Raw genomic sequence first — 26,922 nt, 5'->3', positions numbered from 1 at the left:
AGTAGGAAAACATCAGTACCATGCTACTGATCCTCACCCAGTCGTACTTAAATCACCGTTCAATTTATTTATTTTCACCTTCGCCTCACTATGAAGTTTTGAAAATTAAGGCAAGACTTTCTGTTGAGATTCTTTAAGGGTAGAACCCCATTTGACAATATTTTGGTTCTCACCACTCTATTTTCACTTATTTTTAGTTTTCGGCTTAAATATTCTACTAAATATACATTTGTTGCTCAATAAATTGTAAGTCGCAGAAATAAAAAATTTGCATTTTTGACAAAAAAACGTGAGTTATACACTCGGTTTTTAGTTGGTTTTGCAAATTCATACATTATCATCGTTCTCAGCTCATCTTGTTAATCCAACAACCGTCCCAATTCGCTTTTTGGATTTTTTTAACTTTTAATATCAAGTAAAAAAGTTAACAGAGTCATATCTAAGTTAAGTTAAAGGACATGTATCAAAATATTAGCAAAGAGACACATAAAACGGGACAACAGAGCTAGAGCCGGCATGCATAATCTTTCAAGCTCAAGTTTATCTCAGCTTAGCTCAAGCTCGTAAACATGTGTTTGGCTCGATTTATATTAAATTGAAACTTAGGGCTCGTGTGGTAGTGTGTTTAGAATAAATAAAAGTTTTTTAGGTTCTAAAAACACTTAAGATGCCTCCTACGGGAAGCATACCTCTCTTCTTCTAGGATTCACATACATTCTTATTAAGATTAGTTCCAAAAATATTTTCATTAAAATGTACAATCATTTTAATATTAAGCATCCAAATCAACTATTAATAAGTTTTTTTTTAAGATAAATCAATCTTTGATATTAACATTAAAAAGAGTGAAACCCAAATTAATCTTAAAATAAAATTTAATACTTTAAAATAACTACATAATCAACGCATCAAATTACAATTTACTCACAGGTTTTACGAGTAATCTCCGACCCTCTTGCAGTCTTGCGACTTTTGTTGAAATTCTTCAAGATCTCGTTACTATTTAAGTGTACTAGTCCACTTAATTTCACTGTCAATCATCAACAGACGTGGTTGTTTTAGAGGGAGCCTAGTAATCATTTTCAATCCGTTATTTAGCTAAAATGATCTATAAGATTTGCATAACTCCTTACTTTAGTCTCTGAAAGTTGAAATCAATAGAAGTGATCCTTGATTGTCCATCATCCATCATTTTGATCATTTTCTAAAAAATCTCCATTAAATAAAAATAAAATAACAAAAATACCCTTAATTTTGTCAAATCATTTTGGCCTATTGATTGTTAAATTGAGGGTATTTTATCATTTTGATCCTTATTTAACATAATTTTTCACGAAATGACCAAAATAATTAATGATGGACAATCTCAAGAATCATTTTGACAAAAATACCTTTTCAATCGCTACAAGAGAAATGGCCACTGCACATTCCCTACCGTAGTTAACCCTTTTAAGCACTGCCCTTTCAAGCCTTTGACACTCTCCTATTTAATTTATAGCCGTTGATTCAGTTTGATTCATTCAATTTAATAGTAAGCTATAAAAGTGTGTAAGACACCAAAAAGGATATAGGAAAATCACTTTTCAATGATGAATCCCTATGTGAGTTCTGCAAGAACAAAAAAAACCAAGTAGTCAGATTTGGAGTTTCAAACGATAGCCTCACCTACAAGTACCTGTCAATCATTCGGATTTTGATCCAGATCCAATCCGAATCCTATGTAATTAATAGGATATGGATCGAGACTTCCAATCCAATTATTCAAAACAAATCTGAATCCAATAATCCAAAATGGATCCAGATATGGGTCAAGGCTGATCCGATCAGTTTTTGAAATGCAAGGAAAGCGTAAAGGGTTAGTCAAAGAGCATGAAAAGTGCAGAGGCTTCACAGGAGAAAAACACCACCATCTTCATGCCATGAGTCCCAAAATATACACAAGAAATGTAGCAGCAGAAAAACACGTTAAAATCGTCAGGACTCAAATCTAGACTTCTTTACAGAGCATAAACTTAAAGCACTACACCAAGGTAAATGTAAAATGTTTGGATAAAATTTCACCATAAGGAACAAGAGCTAAGAATTCCGATATTCCTAAATTACAAACCTTAAGTAGGTCCATGGTAACGTTTACTTCATGTCGACACATTACTACCATGCCAGCTTCAAACCATCATTGTCTTAAGATATCTGAAACTTTTATGGACAGGCTACTCGAGACAGGACCACACACTACTTGAGGCAGCGTAAACCCGTCTTTGGAACTTCCAATTTACTCATTGCTTTATGAGGTATCTGCAAGCAAAAACAAAATAATGAATAAATTTATACCACAGGATCTGATCTAAAAACTGGATTTAACAATTTTAACTGGATGAGCACCAATGTGACTGGGTTCACTTGGAACCAATCAACCATCGAGTCTGGTTTACCCATAGGCTATGTTTGGGTAAGGAATTTCCAAGTCCCAAGGGAATGAACCCAAGTTATTAAGAAATGGACCACAAATTGTTTGATGCCGGTGATTAGGAATACATTTCGACTAAACAGGTCAATCGGAAACAGTTCTTCTGGACTTTACGCCATTTACCGCAATCCATATTTTTGGTATTCTGACCTCTTTATTTCATGTTTTCAACTAATAAAAAGGACTCGTCCAATCAAGTAACTTCTTTGATAATAAAACATGCCAAGATCGTCTTGTAACTCAAGCGTACGCTTTGCAGTTGAGTTCTGTGCTCAAAAACCCTGTCATTATATAACACACTACTATAAAATGTGCATAACAATGTGCAGAGCCTACGTTTGTGCCAAATCTTGATTGGTAATTTATGCTTCATTTAAAATTAAAAAGACAAAATACACCTCAATAATCATTTAACTTTCATTTGTATATGATATCATTCAACATCACGTATTTTCATAATCATACTTTATAATATAATTTAATACAAGAGAAAACACTTGCAAACCCTTGTAAAACTGTATATAAAGACTTGTTTCCAACTTACAATTTTAAATAAAGAATATAATAGCTAAATAGCAAACTACAAGTTAAATTACTCGATTGATTACATCAGATTATCAAGAAATAGTTGAGAGGATTAATGAAAGACTTTCATTCAAACAATCCATTCAATACGAGCAAGGAAGGAGTTATCATAAAGAGACCTTCAAACTCAAATGAAATCAAGTTTAACCCCATAGCGTTATCGTTCTTCATTAAATGAATTTCATCCTTTTAACGTACTATATAAAACCATGTTGAGGTTGATGAAGATCAATGTGACACCAATTAATCTAACAAAATTAGCATTGTACCTTACACTGAAGTTCTGTTATCGTAGACCTCAACAAAGTATCTCCAACAACCAACCTCAACTTTTTCACAAATTCATCACGAGTTATCTTTCTTTCCTGAAAATATATTATCATAATCAGACACACAAAGTGTCCACATATTTCGACGCAAAAAAGTTCAAACAAAAGGGAAAATGGGAAAATAACAATATTAATCATACCCTGAACAAGTCATAATGAACATTAACTTGTTTCATATCTTCAGGAGGAACTTTATTTTCAATAGCAGAAAACAACATGGGGAAAGGCATCCAGGGTGATTTAGGGGTTCTTTGAGGAGCAGAACCAGTAGTAGTGGTTTCCCCCTGAAATCTTCCAGTCTTCGAAATCATTTGACTATTGTTTCCATGAGATTTCCCAGAATCAGAAAGTGGCTGAGTCTCGCTCCCCTATTAGTTTTTAAAAAAAAATGCTAATTGCTGAGTACCATGGTCTACTAGTACTCCACAGTCAATAAAGGAAAGTAAAAAAATATAGCAAGAAAACTTCTGTTGCAATACAAACTATTCTCAAGTAAAAATGTGATACTAAGACCCAAAAAAGTAGTTCATTCTAGCATGAATGCAACTCATAACAAACAAGTCATACAATGCACTTGCAGTGAACAGATAATTATTCGTAAGTCCAGAAGCACCCGATGATCTTTCGTAGGTGTTCAATACAAAAGCCAATATAAGACTTCAAATATTCCATAGCACCTCTCCTATCTAACTAATGCAAGTTCCACATGCGTTCGATTAAAGAGAATGAATGTCTAGTGACCCATAATGCTCAAACCATCATTATTGCTTTCAGGGCCAGCATGTGCACATTATCTAATCAATGAATTCTAATACTGAAGTTAATTTCCATAACCATATTGCACAGTCAACATACGATACATGGCTATATTAAAGAGAAACTGTCTTCGAAACAAGTAAAATAATGCAAGCTATACTACTATTCACTGAAGTGGAATTTTACTTTCAGTGCAAGACCTAGAAAGCCTACAAACTTCTTGGGGACTTCAGTTCAATAAATCAAACAGCTTGAAAATAAGATCTAAGCCTCAATATAGATGTGAAATTATATGTCAAACGAAGCTCATTAAAATAAAACTTTCAGGAGGCAGCCACTTGGATTGGATGAACATGTATGTAACTCATTTCAAGCATGCTACTACGAGGAATAGATGCAATAAAGCACACAAGTAATCAGGTCAAATTACAAGCATCCATATTAAAGCCAAGAAGAATCATAAAAAAAAAAATATATGAACGGCACGCACTGTATCAACTGCAGACGAGCCCTGTGGTCCTTGGCAGGATGTCCCAACCCCAGAAGCACCAACTTTAGTCGCAGTTCCAATTAGATGTCCTGTAAAAACGTCATGTGCCAGTTTTCAAGTAATAAAAGAAGCTTCAAATAATGAAATCATATTATTGATACAGCGTTTTCTGAGGATACTGCCAGCTATCTCACTGAATCAGAAGTTGGAGAGGTGATTCCTCATTCATCTCTTGGATTTAGTGAAACATCCCAACCATTGATGTCTATGACCAATGGATGAAGCCTGTTTGCTTAAACTAACTTCTAAACATTTTCCATCCAAGTTGTGACAGAAATTGAACTGTGTATTTCAGAGCCATAAAACTATTAAAATATAAAAAGTATGGACACGTAGGCTCTTATTACAGGTTAACAAAAAGAAAAAAACTGAAACAAACAGAAAGATTTAAGGATTAGAGTATCACCTTCAGTATTGGATGTGATCTTGAAACTAACAACAAATTCTGGACATATGTGTGTATTCATGTTCATATTCCAGACAATATAATGTTTTGGATCCTGAAGACCATCCACCCCACTATCAAAGTCTTTGCTACTGGGATGGAATTGCCTACTTCCAGGGTAAAGTAACTCCATATTTCCCATTATGACACGACATAATATCATGTGTCGTGCCCCATTTTCGTCAACATCACAAGAACTTGCACTGTGAACAAATGAAAAGTTCAATCCACCTCGAATAAGCATACTAAAAAAAATAACCATACATCAAACAACTGTAAGAGATAAGTCAAATTATCAGAAAAGTTACCCTTAATAACCAATACCAATAACTTCTCATGTCAAAGGAAGCCAGCAGTAACATATAACCATAATAATAAAATAGAAGCAATCAACAATGACCTTAGTACATTTATAACAATGAAGGTAGTGAACACAAACGAATGATGAATGCCTGCTATAGCATTGTCACTCAAAATAGCCACTTTACAGGGTAATGGCTAATAAACAACTGCAGGTCACTGAGGGACATGCCATATGGAGTAACTAGGCCTACCAAGACACTAGATGCAGGACAAAAACATTAATAGTGGCAGACAGACAATACACCTCCATACTTCACAGTAATCATGTCTAGCCCTTAATCCTTTCCCCATGCAAGAAACCATTTTTCTATGGCTGAAGTAGTAACCCCAACCCAGGAAGACTAACTATTTTCAAGCATCTCATCATTCATATCAACAGTATGAACATAATTCACACACAGAAAAATAGTAAACAAACACTAACCAGGTGTTAGAGAAGCTAGCTTCTGTGAGATGAACACCAGTTCCATATATGGACTTGTTCGTGGCTAGCCCAGAATGACCAAGCCCATACATCATTATAGTTGGCAGCTCTCCTTTAGAAGAAGCAAGCCAAGCGTATCGTATATTTGCATCACCACGAAACGTTTTCATAATTTCTACCTGCTTCTGAAAAAGTTCCAATCGTGCTTGCATCAGAGTACTTGAGCATTTGTATATATCAAGTACTTCTACACTATCAAAGTTGCTCATTCCTTTAAGGAATATCTTACGCACAGTATCACAATCCAACTTTTCCTTTTCAATCTCAGTTGCTCTAGCTAAATTCTTTGTCATTGCTTCATTATCTACAGAATACTCATCAACGTTTAGACCAGGTTTCCTGTTGCAACTATTCTCAACTTCTATACCATCACGATTGCTGGCAGGTATTTGATCAACCTGAATTTTCTTTACAAAGCCATTCGACTCCCCACTACATTCATTCAACCCAGATTGACCCATACCATTTATTTCAATTTCCAGGTGCAGTCTTATCTCACGTGATTCACACTGATCTTCAGCCCAGGGTTCCAAACCTTTGCCACCGTCAGGTGGGCAGTACCAATTTGGTTCAATCTCAGTTGCGCTAGCTAAATTCTTTGTCATTGCTTCATTATCTTCAGAATACTCATCAACGTTTAGACCAGGTTTCCTGTTGCAACTATTTTCAACTTCTATACCATCACGATTGCTGGCAGGTATTTGATCAACCTGAATTTTCTTTACAAAGGCATTCGACTCCCCACTACATTCATTCAACCCAGATTGACCCATACCATTTATTTCAATTTCCAGGTGCAGTCTTATCTCATGTGATTCACTCTGATCTTCAGCCCAGGGTTCCAAACCTTTGCCACCTTCAGGGGGGCAGTACCAATTTGGTTCATCATCGTCCTCAGCATAAATTTCTGGAAAGAAACAATTACCAGCTTCATCAATCCAAGCAATAGGTTGCTGTAGACCAGTTTTCAAGTCCAATCGGAACATATGCAAAAAATCTAGCACATAATGTTCACCATGTGATTCGATGTTCACAGTTTCCTTCTTGACCTGTAGGTCTTTCCTAACCAAGTCAACAAGATCCTGAGGAAAATCAGTCCATTCACCACTCTGATAAAACATTAGACGCTGTGGCACACCACTCCTTGAAAAATTTGAATAAGATACAAGTAAGGATCGTTGAGATCCTCGGCTCATAAGCTTACTTTTGCATCCATATAATTTCCTTCGCTTGGCAAGCTTATTCAAGCTCGGCCTCTGTGACACTCTGTGTGTAGCTCCAGGAAAATATGTTGCATACCGAGTTGCCCGCTTTCTCTTTAAGCCGAGCATAACTCTTCGACCACTATCCAATACCTTTGCGATCTTTGCTTCCATTTCTGTCTACTAGACCAATATCTATCAGCAAGTTTGAATCCAAAAGTTTGAATGCAAAATTAAGATAGAATTCTAGCCCCGATCATTCTCAGAAGATGATCCATTGAAGATATTTTTCAAATACTTCCTGGGTGGAAGAAAATATTAATCAGGGGAGAAAAATCAGACAGAAAGATAAGCAAACTTAAATGACTGCAAACCAAAACATGCATCATTATGCAACCAATAAATTCAGCACTATACAACTTCCATATAACTAGAGAATGGCGATAATTTTCAGCTAATTAAGTAGACAATCATTCTTGTAATGACGTAGTTTTACCAAATCAGGATGCAGGAGACTGAAAATGAATCAGATCACAATAACTATAATTCAGTGGTGATGGGTCTTTTCTTGAGAGAGATACAACCAAGGAGCATCAATCATTCATTTTTTCTTTTTTTTAATTTAAGATGGTGCCACAGTATACCCCTCAAAAATTTTACCAAAAGAAAATTACAATTTGATAACATAATGACATAGCAACTCAAAGATATGACTAGCATAAAGGCATTAAAATTGAAGATTATAGCACTTGGTGAAATTCCATAGTTAGAAGCTGCCTCTAAATCAAATGTTATAATAACCAGAGAGAGAGATAAGGGTTAAAAACTATAAAACGCCAGTCAGAAGAATTCTTAAACGGATTCTTAAGATCAAGTAATACCTCTTAGAAGAGCATGCAACATTGCCTCAAAGAATTACCTCTGTCCTAGGGTCTGTGGTGTCAATACGGGGATCTTCTATAGGGAAATGATCCCACACCTCAGATATGTTTGTTTCTCTCTTCTTTCTACCAGTAGGGGGTTAGATGAGCTGTAACCAATGTTGTTTCATCTGGGAAAGAATCAAGATCAACAAAAGTGGTTGTCGTGATTGATCTTTGATCAGAGAAAGGGTCTCTCCGATACAAAATTACTGTGACCAAGTTCAAAGGTGAAGGCCTTTTATTTGTATTTCTCCCCATTGGTGCAGCTTGTGTAAATCTGAGGAGAGTGTTAGTCATGTTTTTCTCCATTGTTCTTACTCAATACAGTTGTGGTGGAAATTGTTTCAGGAAGTTAGAGCTAGTTGGGTCATTCCAAAGGGCTGTTTCAAGCTTCTAAGCACCAAGTTTGACGCTTTAGAAAGGGGAGGAAAGCTAAAGCTTTGTGGGGCTGTTTGGTGTTGGCAGTTTTTTGGAACATTTGGTTGGAGCGTAATAGAAGAGTTTTTGAAGATTATAATGGAGTGGGGGTAGCAGAACTATGGGGTAGAGTAAGATACTGGGCAGCCATCTGGGCATCAGTTTTGAATGAGTTCAGGGATTATTCTCTTTCTCATATAGTGTGGGATATGTTAGCAGCTGTAAAATGCGGTTATATTACTTGTAAATCGATCTACTTGAGAGGTCTTAGCTAGTTTTGCTAGATGGTGGATTTCTTATCCACTAATTTGTAATTCATGGTATTTTTTAATAAAGTGTTATCATTTCTTCTAAAAAAAAAAAAAAAAATACTGAAAGAAATCTGAAATCTAATTTTGTAAAATGTCCAGAATTATCAACAGTCCATATACATAGATACAATTTCAAACAGATCAAAGCCGATTCAACATAGATTCAAATGCAAACAGTTTACTTAAAAATAGCATAGAAACCAAACAGATATTCAGTTCATTTACAATCAAAACTGAAAGTTCAACCACATAAGCAGAATAAAATAACTATTCAAAAACATTTAATCATCTAAACAGTAACAGTATCAATCAACCAAAATAAAGCAACGGTTACCTCAATCCTCAGAGCATCAACCCAGTAAACCACGGTGCAATCAAGGCTGACCAAAAAATAATACAATTGATTAGATACTAACACCAAAACAAAATATAATTGAAATTATAAAAGAAAAAAAAATTATCTGTAGATTAAATAATTAATTAAAATTGAAAATATGGTTTTCCCCATTAACACTCACAGATCGGCTTCCTGATGGCTTCAATTGCATCCACGGCTTCGGTTGAAAATTGTGAGACAGAAATTGGGAGGGAAAATGAGAAAAAAAACCGATCGGGATCAAATTTTGGAAATTTGGCATTTAAAACGGGAAGAAGGCTTCTGAGACGGCAAGAGAAACCGTAACCTAATTAGAGACTTGAAAACCTGAAAGCCGAAGGGAGAAAGATGAAAAGGACCGATGGACTCTGAGTAATTCTGAAGCAGTTGGTGAAAGGAAACGGCGCCGTTGTGGAGAGGCAGTCGGAGTCGTGGTGATTACTGCGGCGGTGCTAGGGTTTCGGATTGGCCAAGGGTTTGACAGAGCAGCCGCTGCTTTGACAAGTAATTGCGGATGCGAGGGTTGCGTGGTGAGGTTGAAGACCTAGAAGGTTGTGATCCTGTGTTGTCTTGCTTATAATACTAGTCAACCAACACGGTCACACGTGGCGATAAAGATAAAGTAATACTTGTCTCGCACGCGCTCTAATAAAGTTGGTATCTTTTGCACACGGCGTTTGATTTAAGCAAAGAAATTGCATTCTGGTTGGGCGGGCATCTTTCTGTCACGCACCGACCTTAAGATACCAGATCAACATGTAATGTCAGGTCATAGTTGTACAACAATATCAAAAATGAAAAAGTAACGAAAAAGATTCGAAAACTTTAACTTTTAATTAAAGAGAAAATTTTATTCAAACTCATTTATCTTCTTTTTACATTTAATTTATAGTTTTTAATTTTAAAAGTCCGAATCTGCCTAATATTTTCTTTCTACATCCATAATAAAAAAGAACAAAAAAAATAAAATATAAAATTCTAACACTAGAAAACCTGGACCATGCCATCACTCCAAACCCTAACCACCCCCAATTTCTACCCCTCCCCAACCCCCAACCACCTTCTTATAACCCACAATGAAGCCCCCAAAGATCTCAGCCATCAATGTCTCTTTCCCGACCTTTTGCCGGCTACACAATAACTCTTTCTTCCATGTAGTCCTTCTAACATGTCCGAATTATGCCAAAATTATCGACGTGTCGAATCTAATTGTGTTGGCCCATATGTTAATAATACCATTAATTTTTCCAATATATATTGACATGTTTTTGGGTTTTTTAATCGTGGGTTGTTGGGAATAATGTTCTAATTTCCAAATTGTTGTGGGTGGTAAGGGAGGTGGCGGTGGGGAGTTGGGGAGGTTAGAAACTGGGTGGTTGAGGTTTGAAGAGATAGGGTGGTTGGAGTTGCTTATTGCTAAATTATTATTATTTTCTTTTTGTGCTTCTTGGGTGTAGAAAGAAAATTATTGGGAACATTTAGAATTTCAAAATAAAAAATAATAAGTTAGGTGTGGAAAGAGAATAAATGGATCTAAATAAAATTTCCCTAATTAAAATGACAAAATAAATATGTAAGTAAATAGTAACAGAGTGACTTTTTTGACTAAAAATGTTGTTAACGTTAGAAGTGAATAGTACCAGAAGTGTTTCATTAAAACTCAAAAAAAAAGATTTTTTTAACTTTAACAAAATTAAAATAAATTTGGTGTTAGATTACATATTAATTATAATCCCTTGATGTGTCCTTAATTCAAAATAATTAATGTGCATTTTATTTAATGTCTCCCATTAAATATTGAAATTTATTAATATACAAATTTTTATGGGAATTGTTATTAGCACTCAAAAAATCTCATTATAGAATGTTTGGAGTGTCAAATGAGATTTTTGGAGTGCTAATAACAATTCTCATTTTAATTTATTTTTTGACCAAATAAGAGTTTTTTAATTTATCAATTTTATTTCACATTCTTCAAACCTGAAAGACTCTATTATTGGATCTAAATGTTAGTACCAAAATGTGTATACCAAAATGTATTATATTGAAATATTAGTACCAAAATGTGTATACCAAAATGTATTATATTGAACTAATGTATTTACATGTTAGTATCGAAATGTATGTACTGAAATATATGCACTGGAATGTATTATATTAAATTAATGTACCTAAATGTATGTACCGAAATGTATGCACCAAAATATTAGTACCGAAATGTATTATATTGAATTAATGTACCTAAATGTTTGTATCGAAATTTATGTACAGAAATGTGCTTACCTAAATGTATATACCAAAATATATTATAATGAATTTAATATACTTAAATGAAGAAGACAAAGTACATTGAAATATATTGTATAACAAAAATTAATTAATCTAAATGTTTACAACAAAATATATTACGATAAATGAAATGAAAATGATAATGAAATAAAATTAATACATTAAAAATTAGGAAGAAAAGAAAAATAATTAAACAATCAAAATATAATTAATAAAATGAGGTTATTAATGTATCAGGGGACTAAAATTAGATTTTGATCTTACTCATGGTTTTAATCTAAAAGTCATCTTTGCCAATAATTAAAATAATGTTTTCTATATAAAAAATCAACTAGATTCAATATTTCAATATAGTATATACACAAAGTACTTAATAATCAACGTCTGGAGGCTCGAAAAGGGAAGTACCGAAATGAAAATGAGTAGGATTTTCTTCCCTCCTATTACCATCCCTTCCTCTCACGCTCTTCTTTTTGTCATATTCTCTATATAAAAAAATTCAAAACAAGATGTAGACTTGGTGGAATCGCAACCATTTAAATAGGAAGGGATGTAAGGGAAGAAAGATTAAGAAGGGAAAGAATCCTATTGCAAATGAAAATTGCAAGAACATAACAACATAACCAAACCACTCTAAATGCTCAATCCCAACACAGCACACTTAAGGTCCCTCAAATCTAATGGTACCTGTCAACCTGCAAAATCAGCATTGCACCGTGAGAATGATGTACATGACAGATTAAACCCAATAAGTTGTGTAGCTTGTGTGAGTAGTAAGTAAACTATGATTCACTAAGCAGGCCATGTATAAAGCCATAAGTACGGATTATCGTCATTCAATCTCTATGACAAGTATTCTTACAATGCTATACATCCTAAATCGTCTTTCTCTATGGTCACACTTGCCATCCCATGTTCTCCTAGATCATTAATCCTCTACATAAAACAAGTTTTAGAGCTAGGATGACACAGTTGCCCCAACCCTACACTTCATAGGATTTCCAAACTTCTTATAAAACTACTATTAGAGCTAGGATGACACAGTTGCCCCAACCCTACACTTCATAGGATTTCCAAACTTCTCATAGAACTACCATGCAGGAAAATAGAGTCCAAAAACCTCTCAATGAACTTGACAAGCATGAATCATTAGTTTTCATAACTACTCAATGAACCTATAAGAAGTAGGATTCTAGATCAACTCAATGAGATACATAGAATATACGGTTTCAGACCAGCTCAACGGAACAATATAAGGAGTATGATTCCTGACCAACTTAACAGAATCCCTAAAATCGAGGATTTTAAACCAACTCAACGGAATCATATAAAGAGTAGGATTTCATTCCAACTCAATTGAATCCATAGTAGTTCCGGACCAACAAAACGAAACCATTTAGGAAATAGTATTGTAGACCAACTCCATGGAATCCCTAGAATGCGTATGGCCCCTCAATGCAGATTAACCAAGTAGAACCATATGCATACATAATATAGTATGGTCCCCCAATGCGGATTAATCAAGCAAGACCATACCATACAACAATAACTAGGTAATTATCATCTATTGCAGATTTCCCATGACACACCCTGACCTCAATGGTCAACAAATTAAGGTAAAGCTGTGTAGTTCATCACCAAAATGATAACAAAACCATAGGTAATAATTAAAAGATGTGATAAAGTTTGGACTAAAAATCATAATTTATTGAGTAAACTAAAATTATCTTGCAAGTCAACTATAACAACCTCCCATCTTGGGGACACAATAGGTTCATCTCGATTGTTGCAATCAAATCCGCAAATCATTGTGTGTGGAAGAGATGCACAAACTTGTTTAACATGCAAGACAATAAATAACTGTAAGTAGCCAATGACCAAGGGTGTCAGCCAAAAACTCTCTAATGATCAAGTTAGTATGTAAATATATGAGATTCAAGCGGAGGTAAGAGAATACATGTGCGGTAATTCCGTTACCAGAGATTAATTCTAAAAGGGTATATTCATACCAGTCAAGATAGAGTCGTTTTAGGATTTGGAATCCGTATTAAATGGGGAGAATCCTAAAGAATATATAGGAGTATATAGTGCATCCTCTTAGGAGTATGTTTACTTCCGATGCCCACCAATTTTTTTAGATTGTAAGGATTATAAGAATATAGGAAACTTGGCTGATACCTTACTGGATCAAGTTTTAGTGTCTTTCAGAAAAAGTATGATCAATCTCAACGAAGTTGTCAACTTCACCCACTGCTCTAGAATAAAATGATAGTGGTAGCGCAGCTCTGTCTGTGTAGCTTCGTTGCAGAAGTTGTAGAGTGCATGACCAGATTTTTGAGGTATTCATATTCTTATTTGCCTTACTTTGACCTTGGAAAATCATGGTCCCACACTAATTAATCACACCATGTTCAGAGCATAACAGTAGTACATTATTCACAAGCAGTCTGTGATGTGCATACGTAACCGATAGTTTGGCTATGTTTTATTATAACTAGATAAGGACAAGACAAAAGTAAAAACCTTACTTCGTAGAAATACTGCACTATACAAGCCCACTCGTTGTTGTTCACTACCGCTTTGGTCTCACTATGTCATAAATTCAGATTGCGTCTCCATAACAGGCGTCTTGCCTTTGTCGAGGCTACTCAAGTTTGCACCTCTTCTGTCAATTATTCTGTTCAGAGTTAATGGAAACCACCATTGCCGTTAAGTGTGTCGTCGGCCGTCGGAAACTAAACTCAAAAATTGGCAAATTGGGGTTGAATCCACCTCAGATTAATTGGAGTTTGGCCAAGCTTCCTCGTAGGAAACTAAAATCAAATTGAATAATCAAGAGTAAATTGTAACATTGGTCCCTCAACTTTAATCAAATTGGAGCAATGGTCCCTCAACTAAAAATCCATTACCATTGATCCCTCAACTCATCAAAATGTGTAGTTATGGTCCTTTTCGTCAACTTCATCAGAATTTTGTCAAAATGAGTTATGTTAGAAGGACTATTGCTAAAATTAGGATCTCTCAACTCATCAAAACGTGTAACTATGGTCATTTTCGTCAACTTTGTCAGAATTTTGTCAAAATGAGTTATGTTGGAATGACCATTGCTACAATTTGGTTAAAGTTGAGGAACTATTGCTTCAATTGGGTTAAAGTTGAGGGAATATTTCTCTAGTTGGATTAAAGTTTAGGGACCAATGGTAATGGGTTTTTAGTTGATGAACAATAGCTGAACATTTTGATGAGTTGAATAACCAATGTTAATAGATTTTAGTTAAGGGACTATTGCCCCAATTGAGTTAAAGTTAAGGGATCATTGCTACAATTTACTCTTAAATCAAAGCTCAAATGATAACGATGTCGTTGAGTTTCAATTCGAAATTTGCCATAGAGTTCACTGAGAATGGTTGTTCGAATTTAATACCTTTCTGCCCTCAATGATTCTGGTTTTAGTGGTTTGGAATCGAGATTTGGTTGGTGTTTAATGGTGGTTGTGGTGGTGACTTCTCAGTGAGCTAGAAAGAGAGAGAGAGCGAGGTTGAATTGCAGGTTTAGGGGAGAAAAGACTTGGAGAATGAGGGAGGGATAAAGCTGACTGAGTTGGGTCACAACCCATGATCAGAAAAAATTGTTACAGGTACTCCATGTAATCGAACAATCTAATCAATGAAGAGTTTAGCCAATTTAACAATTGAGTAAGTTTCACGAACCACAATAAAATGAGCTACCTTCGTGAGTAGATCAACGATCATGACTATCCCTTGTTCGGGAAAAAGTTACAAAAAATCTATGGTAGTCTCTTCCAACTCCAAACATGAATAGGAAGCGGTTGAGACAATCAAGAAGGTTTCTGTCTTACAGCATTAACTTATTGACAAATTAAACATCTCCTCACATATTCAGCAAAGTCCCTTTCATACCTGACTAGTAAGGCTTTATAGTATGATACACCTTGGTAGCACCAGGATGCATAAAATAAGTTGAAAGTATGTGCTTCGTCTAAAATTTCTTTCTTCAGTTCTTCATCATTAAGAACACAGTTAGAACAATATTTAAAAGCAACCTATATGTTGTTTTTTTAAAGCTGTTGATTGGAGGCCATTATTTTTAAAATAAGCAAGATATATTAGTTTTACCAAACACTTATTTACCGCTTAACTTTAAAGTAAAGTGGTTTTTGGTTAATAAAAGAAAAGTTTTAACGAAACATTTCCGGTACTGTTTACTTTTAACAAAAAAACCACAATTTTACATTTCTTGGTACTATTCACTTACACCTTTATTTGTTATTTTTTATTAAAACTAAATTTTTTGAGGATTTTTTGTTAGTTTTCTTTTAAAAAAATTAATATCAAACTGGACCTTAACACGTTCGACTTTTTATCCGAAGTTTCGGATTTGAATCTATTTTTCGGAGTTTGATAAGGTTAATGTAGATTATATCCATAGTTTGTAAAAGGAAAATGGGCGCTACAGTTACCCTCTCGATTGAAGCATATGGCCTCTAGGAAGTAGAAACATCTACTTCCAGTTCACACGGTCCTGACTCCTGACCGGATAATGGAATTCTCACTCAGCACCCCACACTATCCCAACACCACCTCTCCCTTCTCCGCCGTCTCCGTCGTCCTCAACCTCAACCAAAAATATCACTCCACCACCACCACTTGTCTCTCTTTCTCTCTCAAACCAACACCTCCGCCGCCGCCAAATTCTGACAGCCCCATCAGCTCCTCCCCTCCATCTAACCAACTTCGCCGCCCCAAAACCCTCAAAACCGCTTCTCCACCCACCAAACCCACCTCCAAATTCCGCTCTAACCCTTTCAAGAACCTCATTAATCCCGCCCAAGTCCCTACCCCACCAATTAACACCACCACCAACGCCAATTCACACCCGCTCACTGACAAGCTTTGGCTCACCAGCAAGCTCTCTCCCCCACCTCCACCTCCACCTCCACCTCCGCCGCCCGAAACAGATACTTTTGAAGAAACCCAAAAACCCATCAAGGACAATGAGCCCGGAAAGAATTCGGAGCCACCCAAAGTTGAGTTGCGGCAGGAAGGTAAAATCTTTGTGGGAAATTTGCCCAACTGGGTCAAGAAAAATGAGGTTTCTGACCTTTTCCGGCAATTTGGGCCCATAAAGAGTGTGATTCTGATTAAGGGTCATTCAAGCACTGAGAGAAATGCCGGCTTCGGGTTTGTTATTTACGGTGGTAAGACTGCAGCTAAGTCGGCCACGAAGGCTGTGGAGTTCGATGGCATGGAGTTCCACGGGAGGGTTCTGACTGTCAAATTGGATGATGGGAGCAGATTGAAGGACAAAACTGAGGAGAGGACACGGTGGCTTCAAGGGTACGACAGCGTTGAGTATCAGTCTCAGTGGCATAAAGAGCGGGAGAACTCGCGGAAGGCATTGCGCAAGGTTATGGATACTGAACCAGAGAATTGGCAAGCAGTTGTTAGGTTTTTTGAGAGAATTAAGAAGGTAAAAGCTCGGTTACACTCGTAGTTTATATGCATTTCACATTCACTATATGTCAACATCCTCAGGCATATTTTGTTTCGATATGTATAGCTGTTTGAATTTATGCTGTATGCTATTGCTAATAATGAAAATCACCTTCAAATTCACTTGGTGAAACATTAATTCGTATACTCATCACACAACACGTTATGGACATTCATATATCCGTGCATTATGTGGTACTTAGTCAATGAATGGTTGCTTCGGTAATATGTGCATGACACAAGTGTTTATCCTATGTCTTTTTTCTTCTTGACACCAGCCTTCCAGAGGAGAATATGGCCTGATGGTGAAGTATTATGCAAGGCGAGGGGACATGCATCGTGCTCGTGAAACTTTTGAGAGCATGCGAGCAAGAGGAATAGAACCAACATCCCATGTGTACACAAGGTAATACTTCGCGTAAATCATTCATTACTTAAGCTCTCGGTAATAGTTTTTGGGCCAACTTTTATTTTGGGTAAGTTAATGATCCTGTAATTTGTGGGGAAGTATAGCAAGTCTTCTTTTATAGTTCAGAAATCAAGCACCTGTTTCTACTTCTCTTTCTTTTTTCTTTTGTTTCTTACAAATGTTATGAGGAAGTTTAACGAAAAACTTTAATGGATTATGTATTGAATTCGAAATATGAAACTCAAGTTTCAAAAATGGTTTTGGTGATGTTTGATATTCTTGAGTAGACTCCAGGTAATTTTACTAAGGACTCACGTGATTGACATCCCACTTTTATTAGAGCCTTTGAGTTGAGTTTGTAATTAGAATACGAGATCACCATTAATTTGGTTAAATTTTCATGCTATTCTCATGCTAGGTTTTAATAAAGCCCATTCAATATGTAAGAGAATTCATATAGTTCAGACTCTCCTTTATGAATAAAGGCTTTGTTGACTGTCGAGTTGTACAACTTGTACTGAATTTTATTCTGACTTGTTGGGTGATTAATGAGACTTCATTTGTTAAATTAGAAGTTTAGGGATGTTTTGAATCTTCTATAAATTTACAATAGAGTAAGATTGTTAAAACTCATGGCCTTGTAATCGAAATAAAAAAAACACTTGAGGCCTTTATTTCAGCGTTTCTGTTGGTGATATTTTTGAGATTATGCCATTATGTAAGTTGCAGTGCACATTTATTTTTGGTTTAATGTGTTAAAGAAATTACTCTCAAATCACACTACAGCTGGCCCTTGTAGTCACAGTAGTTCCTCTCAATGTTTACAAGAGGGATGCCCATAGGGGTTTGTTGAGAGAGTATATCTCACATCAGGAGCGTAAAGCCTTGCCTTACACTAGATACCAATTGGGTTAGGGCTGGGTGATCTAATTCTATCATGGCATCAAAAAAGGTAATCCACATGTTACACCCACCGGCCACACATGCTCCCATGTCACTTGAATATGAGTTGTTCACGTGTTTGACTTTAGTAACACTAACACAGCATGTGAGTATATAACACATCAAGAATGTAAAGCCTCACGTTGCAATATACAATGTCATGAGTCTCTGCTCCTAATACCAATTGATTTTGGATTTAGATGCTCTATTTAATCAAGCTTTAAGTTCAACCCACAATAAGAGGGTGAGAATTGGGAAGACTTTCCCGGAAAAGATCAAAGAATCACATTATGAAATTTATTCTAGTTTGCATTACAACTATAGGGTCCAATCATATCTAAAAGTGTAAATCTCTCTAGGAGTATGTACTTTCGAGTTTTCGGTTTCCTCTTCCTGACATTAAAAGTTTTATACTATGTGCAGCCTTATTCATGCTTATGCAGTTGGCAGAGACATGGATGAAGCATTATCATGTGTTAGAAAAATGAAGGAAGAGGGCATTGAAATGAGTTTGGTGACTTACAGTATCATTGTCGGGGGATTCGCAAAAGTTGGCAATGCTGAGTAAGCAAGCAATATACATATGTAGTTTGCACATTTTCCTAGTAATTATTGTGGTTTTATAAGGTGCTAATTGAAGTTGTTTCACTGATACATTTGGTACATTCACAATTTTTACGTTTGAGAATTGGGTAAATTTGATTCATGTGCATTGTAGTTTGGCCCATCTGTTTAGTCATTGGTATGGTTTGATTATTAATCTAGGTGTAAAACTGTCTACAAAAAATAAAAATGGGTGGTATTTGTGCACCCCCTCAGAACCTAGGGGGTATATGTGCAAGTTTCCCTAGTAGAAATTTGCCACCTTCATTTTAAATTTCAAGTCATGACATACAATCTAGGTGATCGATTGATTGTTTTATTAATGCTAACTTCTCATCTATACTGAAACAGAGCAACTTTTGTGTGTCCTTAATTTAATTCTATTTGATGTTGTTTGGAAGAGCTGCAGATTACTGGTTTAAGGAGGCCAAAGAGAGACATACAACTTTGAATGCAATCATTTATGGGAATATTATATATGCTTATTGGTGAGTGTTGCAAATTCCGTCTTATGTCCCATTCATTTTGGTATCATTATATATGTATAGGTCATTATGCATACACAAATTATTTGTATTACGCCCATTTTCTAAAATCTGAAAGACAAGGGAGTAAATATAACTCTTGATTTAACTTCTCTTGCATTAATGATTTTTCTGTTTGCTTATCATGTGTTATGTATCATTGTTGCTCCAAATTCTGTTTGGGGTCGTCTTAATATGATGTAACTATGCAAGTAAGATGCATTTTAAATGCAGTCTTGTTCTTTAAACTTTTATGTTATTTCTCCCTTGCTTGAATTACAGTCAAACATGCAATATGGATCGCGCCGAGGCATTAGTGAGGGACATGGAAGAAGCTGGCATAGATGCTCCTATTGACATTTATCATACCATGATGGATGGCTACACAATTATGGGGAATGAAGATAAATGTTTGATTGTGTTTGAACGACTCAAGGTACAAGCTTCAATAAAAGTGTTTTCCTTGTCTAAGTTGTGCATATATACATTCTTCTGTGCTGGTGTTCCTTTATGAACAATTCAATTTAAGAAGTCTCATTACTCTTTTTAATCAGATGATACTGGTAAGTTTTAACAAGATTTCTTTTCTATGTTGTAGAATTTAAAAAATATCTTATGGTTAAACGGAGGAAAGAACTGTAATTCTGACTAAACATGTTCTTTTTTATTGAAAACATAGAAGACTTCTTTATAAACAAAGACTAATGATTAGTTAATCGGGTATGAAATATGTCTATGCGCGTTCAACTTTTGATAAAAGAACAAGTATGAAATCAAGATATAGTTGCCAGCTTAGTAATGAATCAGTGATTTAATAAAAGGAGCATTATGGGAAAGTTAGAACAGATGTTTATTTTTTATTCTTTTTGTTTTGTTGCAAGTTTATGAAATAGTTTTGTTGCAAGTATATGAAATACTCAAGTGATAGAGAATTTAAATATAGGAGTTTGTTAAACGAGCCTTTTATGGAAACTTAAAACAGAAAACTTTGTTGCAAGTATATGTAGTATAGGATTAATGTTTACAAGTAGAGAAATGAAATTTAAGAATTGTTTGCTTACGATGCATGGAAATTTTAAACAGAAAACTTGAAGAATTGTTTGCTTATGATGCAGCCTATTCTTTTCTTTTGCATGTAAGGTTCTTAGATTGTCCGTCAAGCTTTTAACTCTTGCCTATAAAACTTAAAGAGGTGTTTTTTCAAGGCCCTAAATACCCTAACTTTTTTACTATTTCTTATAGGGGATGTATAATGTCTTCATCCAATAACGTGACTGTTCATTGCCCCTAAAGATTTGCCATATTTCTCCTCTGTATACTAATACTTGCTGATTGGCATATAGGAATGTGGCTTTACACCTTCAGTTATCAGTTATGGATGTCTGATCAATCTTTACATTAAGGTATGGCTCCTTTTTTTCTGTCCTTTTTTCCCTTTTCACGTAAAAGTAACAATCAATTGTTTCAAAATTTATCCTTTGTGCTATCATTAAGGGCTCACAATTCAGTTAATACACACATTGTCGATTATGAGCAATTATATTTTTGGAACCTTAGGAATGTTTCCTCAAAAGGCCAACTTGGAGTTTTAAAACTTAAATATCATTATGCAAATAAGCTTACTTGATAACTCAATTCCTAGGCCAACCTAAGAAATAAAGAGTAGGCCTTTCAGATTCTGTTTATAAACCCAAGATGGTGTTATTCTTCCAGTCTTCTTTTTTTCATTCTGTCGTGTTAGATTTTCAATCTTATACATAAAAGTATATATCCACTGGGTGGTTAGAATGTTCTTTAGTACTCTTCCTTTCTGCTGAGGACCACCAATCAAAATGAATGAATAATATAGTTCTTGCTTCATGATAACCTGACGATCCCAATGAAGAAGTTGGGGTTTCACCATAAAACCAATTGGTAAGGGAGTAGCCCAATTATTCATAAGCACATGCAAGGTCCCTTCTTTCCTTGATGTGGGATTCATACTCTTAACACGACCCCTGACGTGTGGTGAATTTTCAAGCCTAACACGTGGACAACACAAATCGGGTAACGTGGGGCACGTGTGGCCGTTGGGCTTCACACATAGGTCAGCCTGCTCTGATACTATAAGGAAGTTTGGGTTCCACCATTAAACCAATTGGTAATATGGGGAGTAGCCCATTTACTTATAAGCACAGTGCAAGGTCCCGATTTGGGATTCATACCCTAAACACCCAATATAACTTTAAGAGGGTGGTAATATTGATCCCCTGAAGAAAAGCTAAGGAAGAAAATTCATAATGATCGAACTGGGCCAAATTTTTGTGTCTTCAAGTTTCTTTGCTACATTATACTTGCTGGTGAGAGTCTGAGTTGAGAGTAACCTGTCCTGATGCAATGCTACTTGACTACTGCTGTCCTCGTCCTTTTCTTGCTGAGTCCATCGCTTTAGTGGTTGTACATTTGTTCCTTCATTGAATTCCTTGAGTTCTGATTTACAATTATTTTGGAGGGTGCAAGTCTATAAGTTTGTACTTGTTATCATTTTGTATATAAGCTACGACTAATTTGAAGATTGGTATCTGAATTTCAGATTGGAAAAGTTTCTAAAGCCCTGGAAGTTAGCAAAGTGATGGAATCAGCTGGCATAAAACATAACATGAAGACCTACTCCATGTTAATCAATGGCTTTTTGAAGTTAAAAGATTGGACTAATGCATTTTCAGTTGTAGAAGATTTGGTAAAGGATGGGTTGAAGCCAGATGTTGTCCTTTACAATAACATTATAACAGCTTTCTGTGGAATGGGTAACATGGACCGTGCCATTCGCACCGTTAAAGAAATGCAGCGGGAGAGATATAGACCTACATCACGGACGTTTATGCCAATAATACATGGTTTTGCAAGGGCTGGAGAAATGAGAAGAGCCCTTGAGATTTTCGATATGATGAGGATGAGTGGGTGCATTCCCACTGTGCATACATTTAATGCTCTGGTTCTTGGTCTTGTGGAGAAGCGGCAGGTAAATATCCTTGAGATGCAATGCCTATATTATATACTTATACAATCATATATTACATATAGGTACATACATACATACTTACACACACATATCAAATTTCTCTACTTGGGGACATTCAAATTTTAACGATAAAAGATTCTGCATTATTTGATTGTCCCGTCCACTGCAATTATGATTCAAATTTGAAACGAAAGTAAGTGTTGCAGATGCAGAAGGCGGTTGAAATATTGGATGAGATGACACTAGCAGGCATAAATCCAGACGAGCACACATACACAACTATCATGCATGGTTATGCAGCTTTAGGTGATACTGGCAAAGCCTTTGAGTATTTTACCAAACTGAGGAGTGAGGGCCTGGAGATTGATGTGTTCACATATGAGGCTTTGCTGAAGGCATGTTGCAAGGCAGGCAGAATGCAAAGTGCATTAGTAGTCACCAAAGAAATGAGTGCTAAACGCATTCCAAGGAACACCTTTGTTTACAACATATTAATTGATGGGTATGGTTTGTTAAAGTATTTAATATGCACTGATATACTTCACACTAGTACTTTCGTTGGTCTTTATTCTACCGTCTGCTTCTTTGTTTTGTAGGATGTTTTATGTCAAGTTACTGGAATCTACTTTTTCAATATATTCTTCTCTTTAGTTGATTATTTTTGCTGCCTCTGAACCTGCCTTCCTTTATGCAGATGGGCTCGAAGAGGTGATGTTTGGGAGGCTGCTGACTTGATGCAGCAGATGAAAAAGGAAGGGGTTCGACCTGATATTCACACCTACACATCTTTCATAAATGCTTGTTGCAAGGCTGGAGATATGCAGGTATTTTACAATTTTGTCAGGTCGTTGGAGATAATTTTATTTTAAGAAGTATTACTTATATGACCATTCTTTCATCGCCATTTTGAGCTTTTATGAATAAAATGTCTATTTCATATATTTCATATTTGTCGTACTTTTATTTAAGTACTATATTCTACAGATGGATTTCGTGACTTTTTATGCATTAACAAGCAATGGAAGATGATGTTATTTCATAACTGCAAAAATTTGTCATCTTTCTGATTTCAGTTGGCCAAAACCCTGGCCTTATAATACAAGAATTAGAAAACTAAACTAACCTCATTTTCAATTTAAATTTATCAACTTGGTTCAGCAGTTCATTTTATTTACATTCTGTCTTCAGAGAGCTGAAAAAATAATTAAAGAAATGGAAGCGTTTGGAGTGAAGCCAAATGTGAAAACCTACACTACGATGATAAAGGGTTGGGCGCGTGCTTCTCTCCCAGAGAAGGCCTTGAGATGCTTCAAAGAGATGAAGTCAACTGGGTTGAAGCCGGACAGAGCTGTATACCATTGCTTGATGACATCTCTGCTGTCAAGGGCTACTGTTGCTGAAGTTTACATCTACTCGGGCCTTCTGTCCATTTGTAAAGAGATGATTGAATCTGGGTTGACTGTTGATATGGGAACTGCAGTTCACTGGTCGAGGTGCTTACGCAAGATTGAAACAACAGGTGGGGAGCTTACAGAAGCCCTGCAGAAGACCTTCCCACCTGATTGGAGCTCATTTCATACCTTAGACGTAAGTTCAGATGTAGACAGTGATGAAGAAATAGATATTATCAGTGACGATGATGATACGGAATTTGCTAGTAGAATAAACGGTGATGAATTTATGGAGAGGATTGTCTAAACGACAGAACCTGTCTCTAAATCGTGTTGCTGACAAAGGATATAGCACGCTACTGCGCATGCAGACGTTATGCACGCTGGTTCGGACTCTATAGCTTCATTTAAAGCAGTGAGGTTGAAGAAATTTTAGATTGCTGGAATGGTTTTAGCAGGATGAGAACCAGTGCCATTACTGATATCATGATTCTTTGTTAGCTTAAATGTTCTTTTGTACAGAACTTATTTTTTATATGAATTTTTCAAGTTTTTGAACAGAAATGGCAATTAGGTTTTGTTTAGGTTTTTCCAAGTGACACAATTCGTTGTTTTTCTTAAATGTTAGGTGTCCAACTCCAAGCCCTCAAATGAATTTTAAATAAGGTGGCACGTCAAGAAGAAAAGTCAAGAAGATCCTAACAGAGGAAATCCAAGCATGTGTGCCAAATCGTATTCTTAAGGAGCTTATTTTTTAAACTCTTTTTATCATCACACACTTCTATTTATTTTTAGTCGTCGGATTGAATAACTCGAATAAAAAATAATGGACAAATTAAACATGAGTATGCATCATTAAAATTAGGCTTAGTAGCTACACCTCCTGAAACTCGATTTTAATCTGACTTTATTTCCTGTAACTCAAAAGTCATCACTTTACTTCTTGAAACTCAAAGTTTGCTTAACTTTGCCTCCTGAAACTCAGTTTTGATCCTATTTTGCTCTTGAAATTTGAAAGTCATCTTTATAAAATTCAAATTTACTCCACATTGACTTAGATATGTTAATTTCTTATGTGAGTAGAATTTGAGTGAGCCATGCTGATCAAATTTTTTTCTTTCGTCTCTTTAATTTCTTTTAAATTTAATATTCTATGATATTTTAATATTAATGCATAATGGAGATTTATAATTAAATTGCATAGTTTTATCGAGTGTTGAGTCCTACATAAATTTTATGAGGCGACCTATAAGTTTTAGATAGAAGAGAGCTCACAAGTCAAAGTAGAACGAATTTGAAGTTTTAGGAAATAAAATAATAAGTTTTGAGTTATAAAAAGCAAAATAAAATTAAATAGAGTTTCGGATGACGTAGCTAAAAATAAGCCTTAAAATTGTAAGATACATCACTAATATGGTTGAGCTATCTAATTTTAATTCCTTGAAGATATGCATGAATCTAAATTCTCATGTTCTACTCAATCCAAATAAACGATGCGATTGTCGGACTATGGATCGCAATGTCTTCCGAATGATGGACTTTTGATTGTTTTGAAGGGAAAATAGTTGTACATGAACCGTGAACTGTTTTTTTCCTACCCACCTTAATCATCCTAAACTGCACATGCTTTGTTGACCTCCTACGATTGACCACTTCATTAACCAAATTTAATTCGGGAAGCAAACATGCCATTGGACGACATAAAAATTGTGCAGGTCAAAATTTAGAGAGACAAAGAACGAGGTGCGGCAAGAGAGTTAGAAACGAATTAGGGATATATTAAGTAGTATTTTATTCAAATTAATACAAGGAGTCATATTTCTACGCACGAAATGTAGTGAGTTGAAGAGGAAGACCCTAACTATTAGGGTTGTCCACCACTTGCAAGATGATGGTGTGCTTAAATTTGAGCATCGCTCGAACCAAGTCACCACAAGAAATTTTCTATCTTTTTACGACTCAAAGTGATACAGAGCTGAAACTCGGTGGGTAATCTTCACAGCGGCTAGAGTTTCTTTTTTCATGTCTAGTGTTTTGCAACGTGTACAAATTCATTTGCCTAGTGGGATCTCTTTGTTTGAAGAAGTTCTATGTTCGGGATCTCATTTTCAGTGTCAATGAAAATAATTGATAAATAGGATAAAGGGGGAAAAAAAAGCAAAAAAAAAAAGAAGATAAAAGATTCACAAAATGAGTAGTCTATTTTGGAGGTTGTAACCTCTAACTCCTCATAAAGACGTTGGGCAGAGGAGAATTGTATATGATGGGGTTCAGCCGTTCCCTCTTAAATAGGTCATATGAATTTTGCTTGGTCATATGAATTTTGCTTGGTTATGTTTGATTTCTTCTTTTCCACGTCAGTTTTGTAATAACCTCCGAAAAAGAAGAAGAGCTCTTTTTATTTTTTATTTTTTTTCTAAAGAAATAGAAATATTAGACAATATGACCGTTAATCAGTTTCAATACAATCAAATAAAAGAGTTTATGGGAAGAAAGAAGCAGAATTATTGGACGACTGGCGTGGAAAAAAATAAAAACTGGGGGAAGTGAGAAGCAGAATTTAAAGGGGAAATCATTGTACACCACAATCATCATTTAATTTATCAATTTTTTTCATAATTATTGGTTTATTAAAAAGTTTTTAATTGATGGTTCGGTAAGAATAGCATTACTAAAGTTGGAAATATCAAATCAAATTCTCTGACTTTTTAACCATTAGATCTTTGGTCAAAAACAAAAAAAAAAATCAAGATTTAGCTGTTGAAAATCCTAGAGTATTCACCATAGAATATTTGTTAGGATGTGACTTTCACACATTGTTTTTAGCTTCTCACACCGCCTTTTATTTATAGTCACCGGATAACAAAATCAAGAGTCATGATTAAATAAAAGTGTGTAGAAGGCTAAAAATGGAGTGTAAAAAATCAATTTTTTTGTTGAGTTGTTTTGATGTAAAGATTTTTCAGTATGCCGAAAATACGACTCAGTAACTATTTATATTATAATACTTGATATACCGAATCGTGTTTTCACCACACTAAA

The 26,922-nt window shown here is 35.4% G+C and overlaps 2 protein-coding genes across 4 annotated transcripts; one reads left to right on the top strand and one right to left on the bottom strand.

Annotated features, from left to right (window-relative positions):
- Positions 1 to 1,886: 1,886 nt before the first annotated feature.
- Positions 1,887 to 9,745, bottom strand: LOC125478253 (inactive poly [ADP-ribose] polymerase RCD1-like). Of its 3 annotated transcripts, XR_007259096.1 has the most exons (9): positions 9,351 to 9,744; positions 9,167 to 9,212; positions 5,920 to 7,482; positions 5,094 to 5,335; positions 4,628 to 4,716; positions 3,522 to 3,749; positions 3,322 to 3,417; positions 2,618 to 2,748; positions 1,887 to 2,295 (listed from the first exon to the last, which is right to left on the bottom strand). XR_007259096.1 is itself a non-coding variant. In XM_048586289.1 (8 exons), exons 3-8 carry the CDS (start codon positions 7,353 to 7,355, stop codon positions 2,233 to 2,235), a joined length of 2,154 nt encoding a protein of 717 aa, XP_048442246.1. In that variant the 5' UTR covers positions 7,356 to 7,482; positions 9,167 to 9,212; positions 9,351 to 9,744; the 3' UTR covers positions 1,887 to 2,232. The 3 variants fall into 3 exon arrangements, 2 of the variants coding, with proteins under 2 accessions (XP_048442246.1, XP_048442247.1); XM_048586289.1 differs by lacking the exon at positions 2,618 to 2,748; XM_048586290.1 differs by lacking the exons at positions 2,618 to 2,748; positions 3,322 to 3,417; positions 3,522 to 3,749 and having other exon boundaries at positions 9,351 to 9,745.
- A 6,197-nt stretch (positions 9,746 to 15,942) lies between these two features.
- Positions 15,943 to 24,502, top strand: LOC125478241 (pentatricopeptide repeat-containing protein At5g04810, chloroplastic). The gene is made up of 10 exons (XM_048586209.1): positions 15,943 to 16,987; positions 17,289 to 17,416; positions 18,785 to 18,925; positions 19,366 to 19,452; positions 19,771 to 19,924; positions 20,832 to 20,891; positions 22,061 to 22,489; positions 22,696 to 22,991; positions 23,184 to 23,313; positions 23,678 to 24,502. Exons 1-10 carry the CDS (start codon positions 16,058 to 16,060, stop codon positions 24,185 to 24,187), a joined length of 2,865 nt encoding a protein of 954 aa, XP_048442166.1. The 5' UTR covers positions 15,943 to 16,057; the 3' UTR covers positions 24,188 to 24,502.
- Positions 24,503 to 26,922: the final 2,420 nt, after the last annotated feature.

Source organism: the organism of the source record quoted next, unplaced genomic scaffold, assembly GCF_019419815.1.
Source record: "Pyrus x bretschneideri cultivar Hongxiangsu unplaced genomic scaffold, Pyrus_bretschneideri_v1 Contig24, whole genome shotgun sequence".
Classification (NCBI taxonomy): Eukaryota; Viridiplantae; Streptophyta; class Magnoliopsida; order Rosales; family Rosaceae; genus Pyrus; species Pyrus x bretschneideri.
This window is presented reverse-complemented; position numbering and strand designations above follow the sequence as displayed.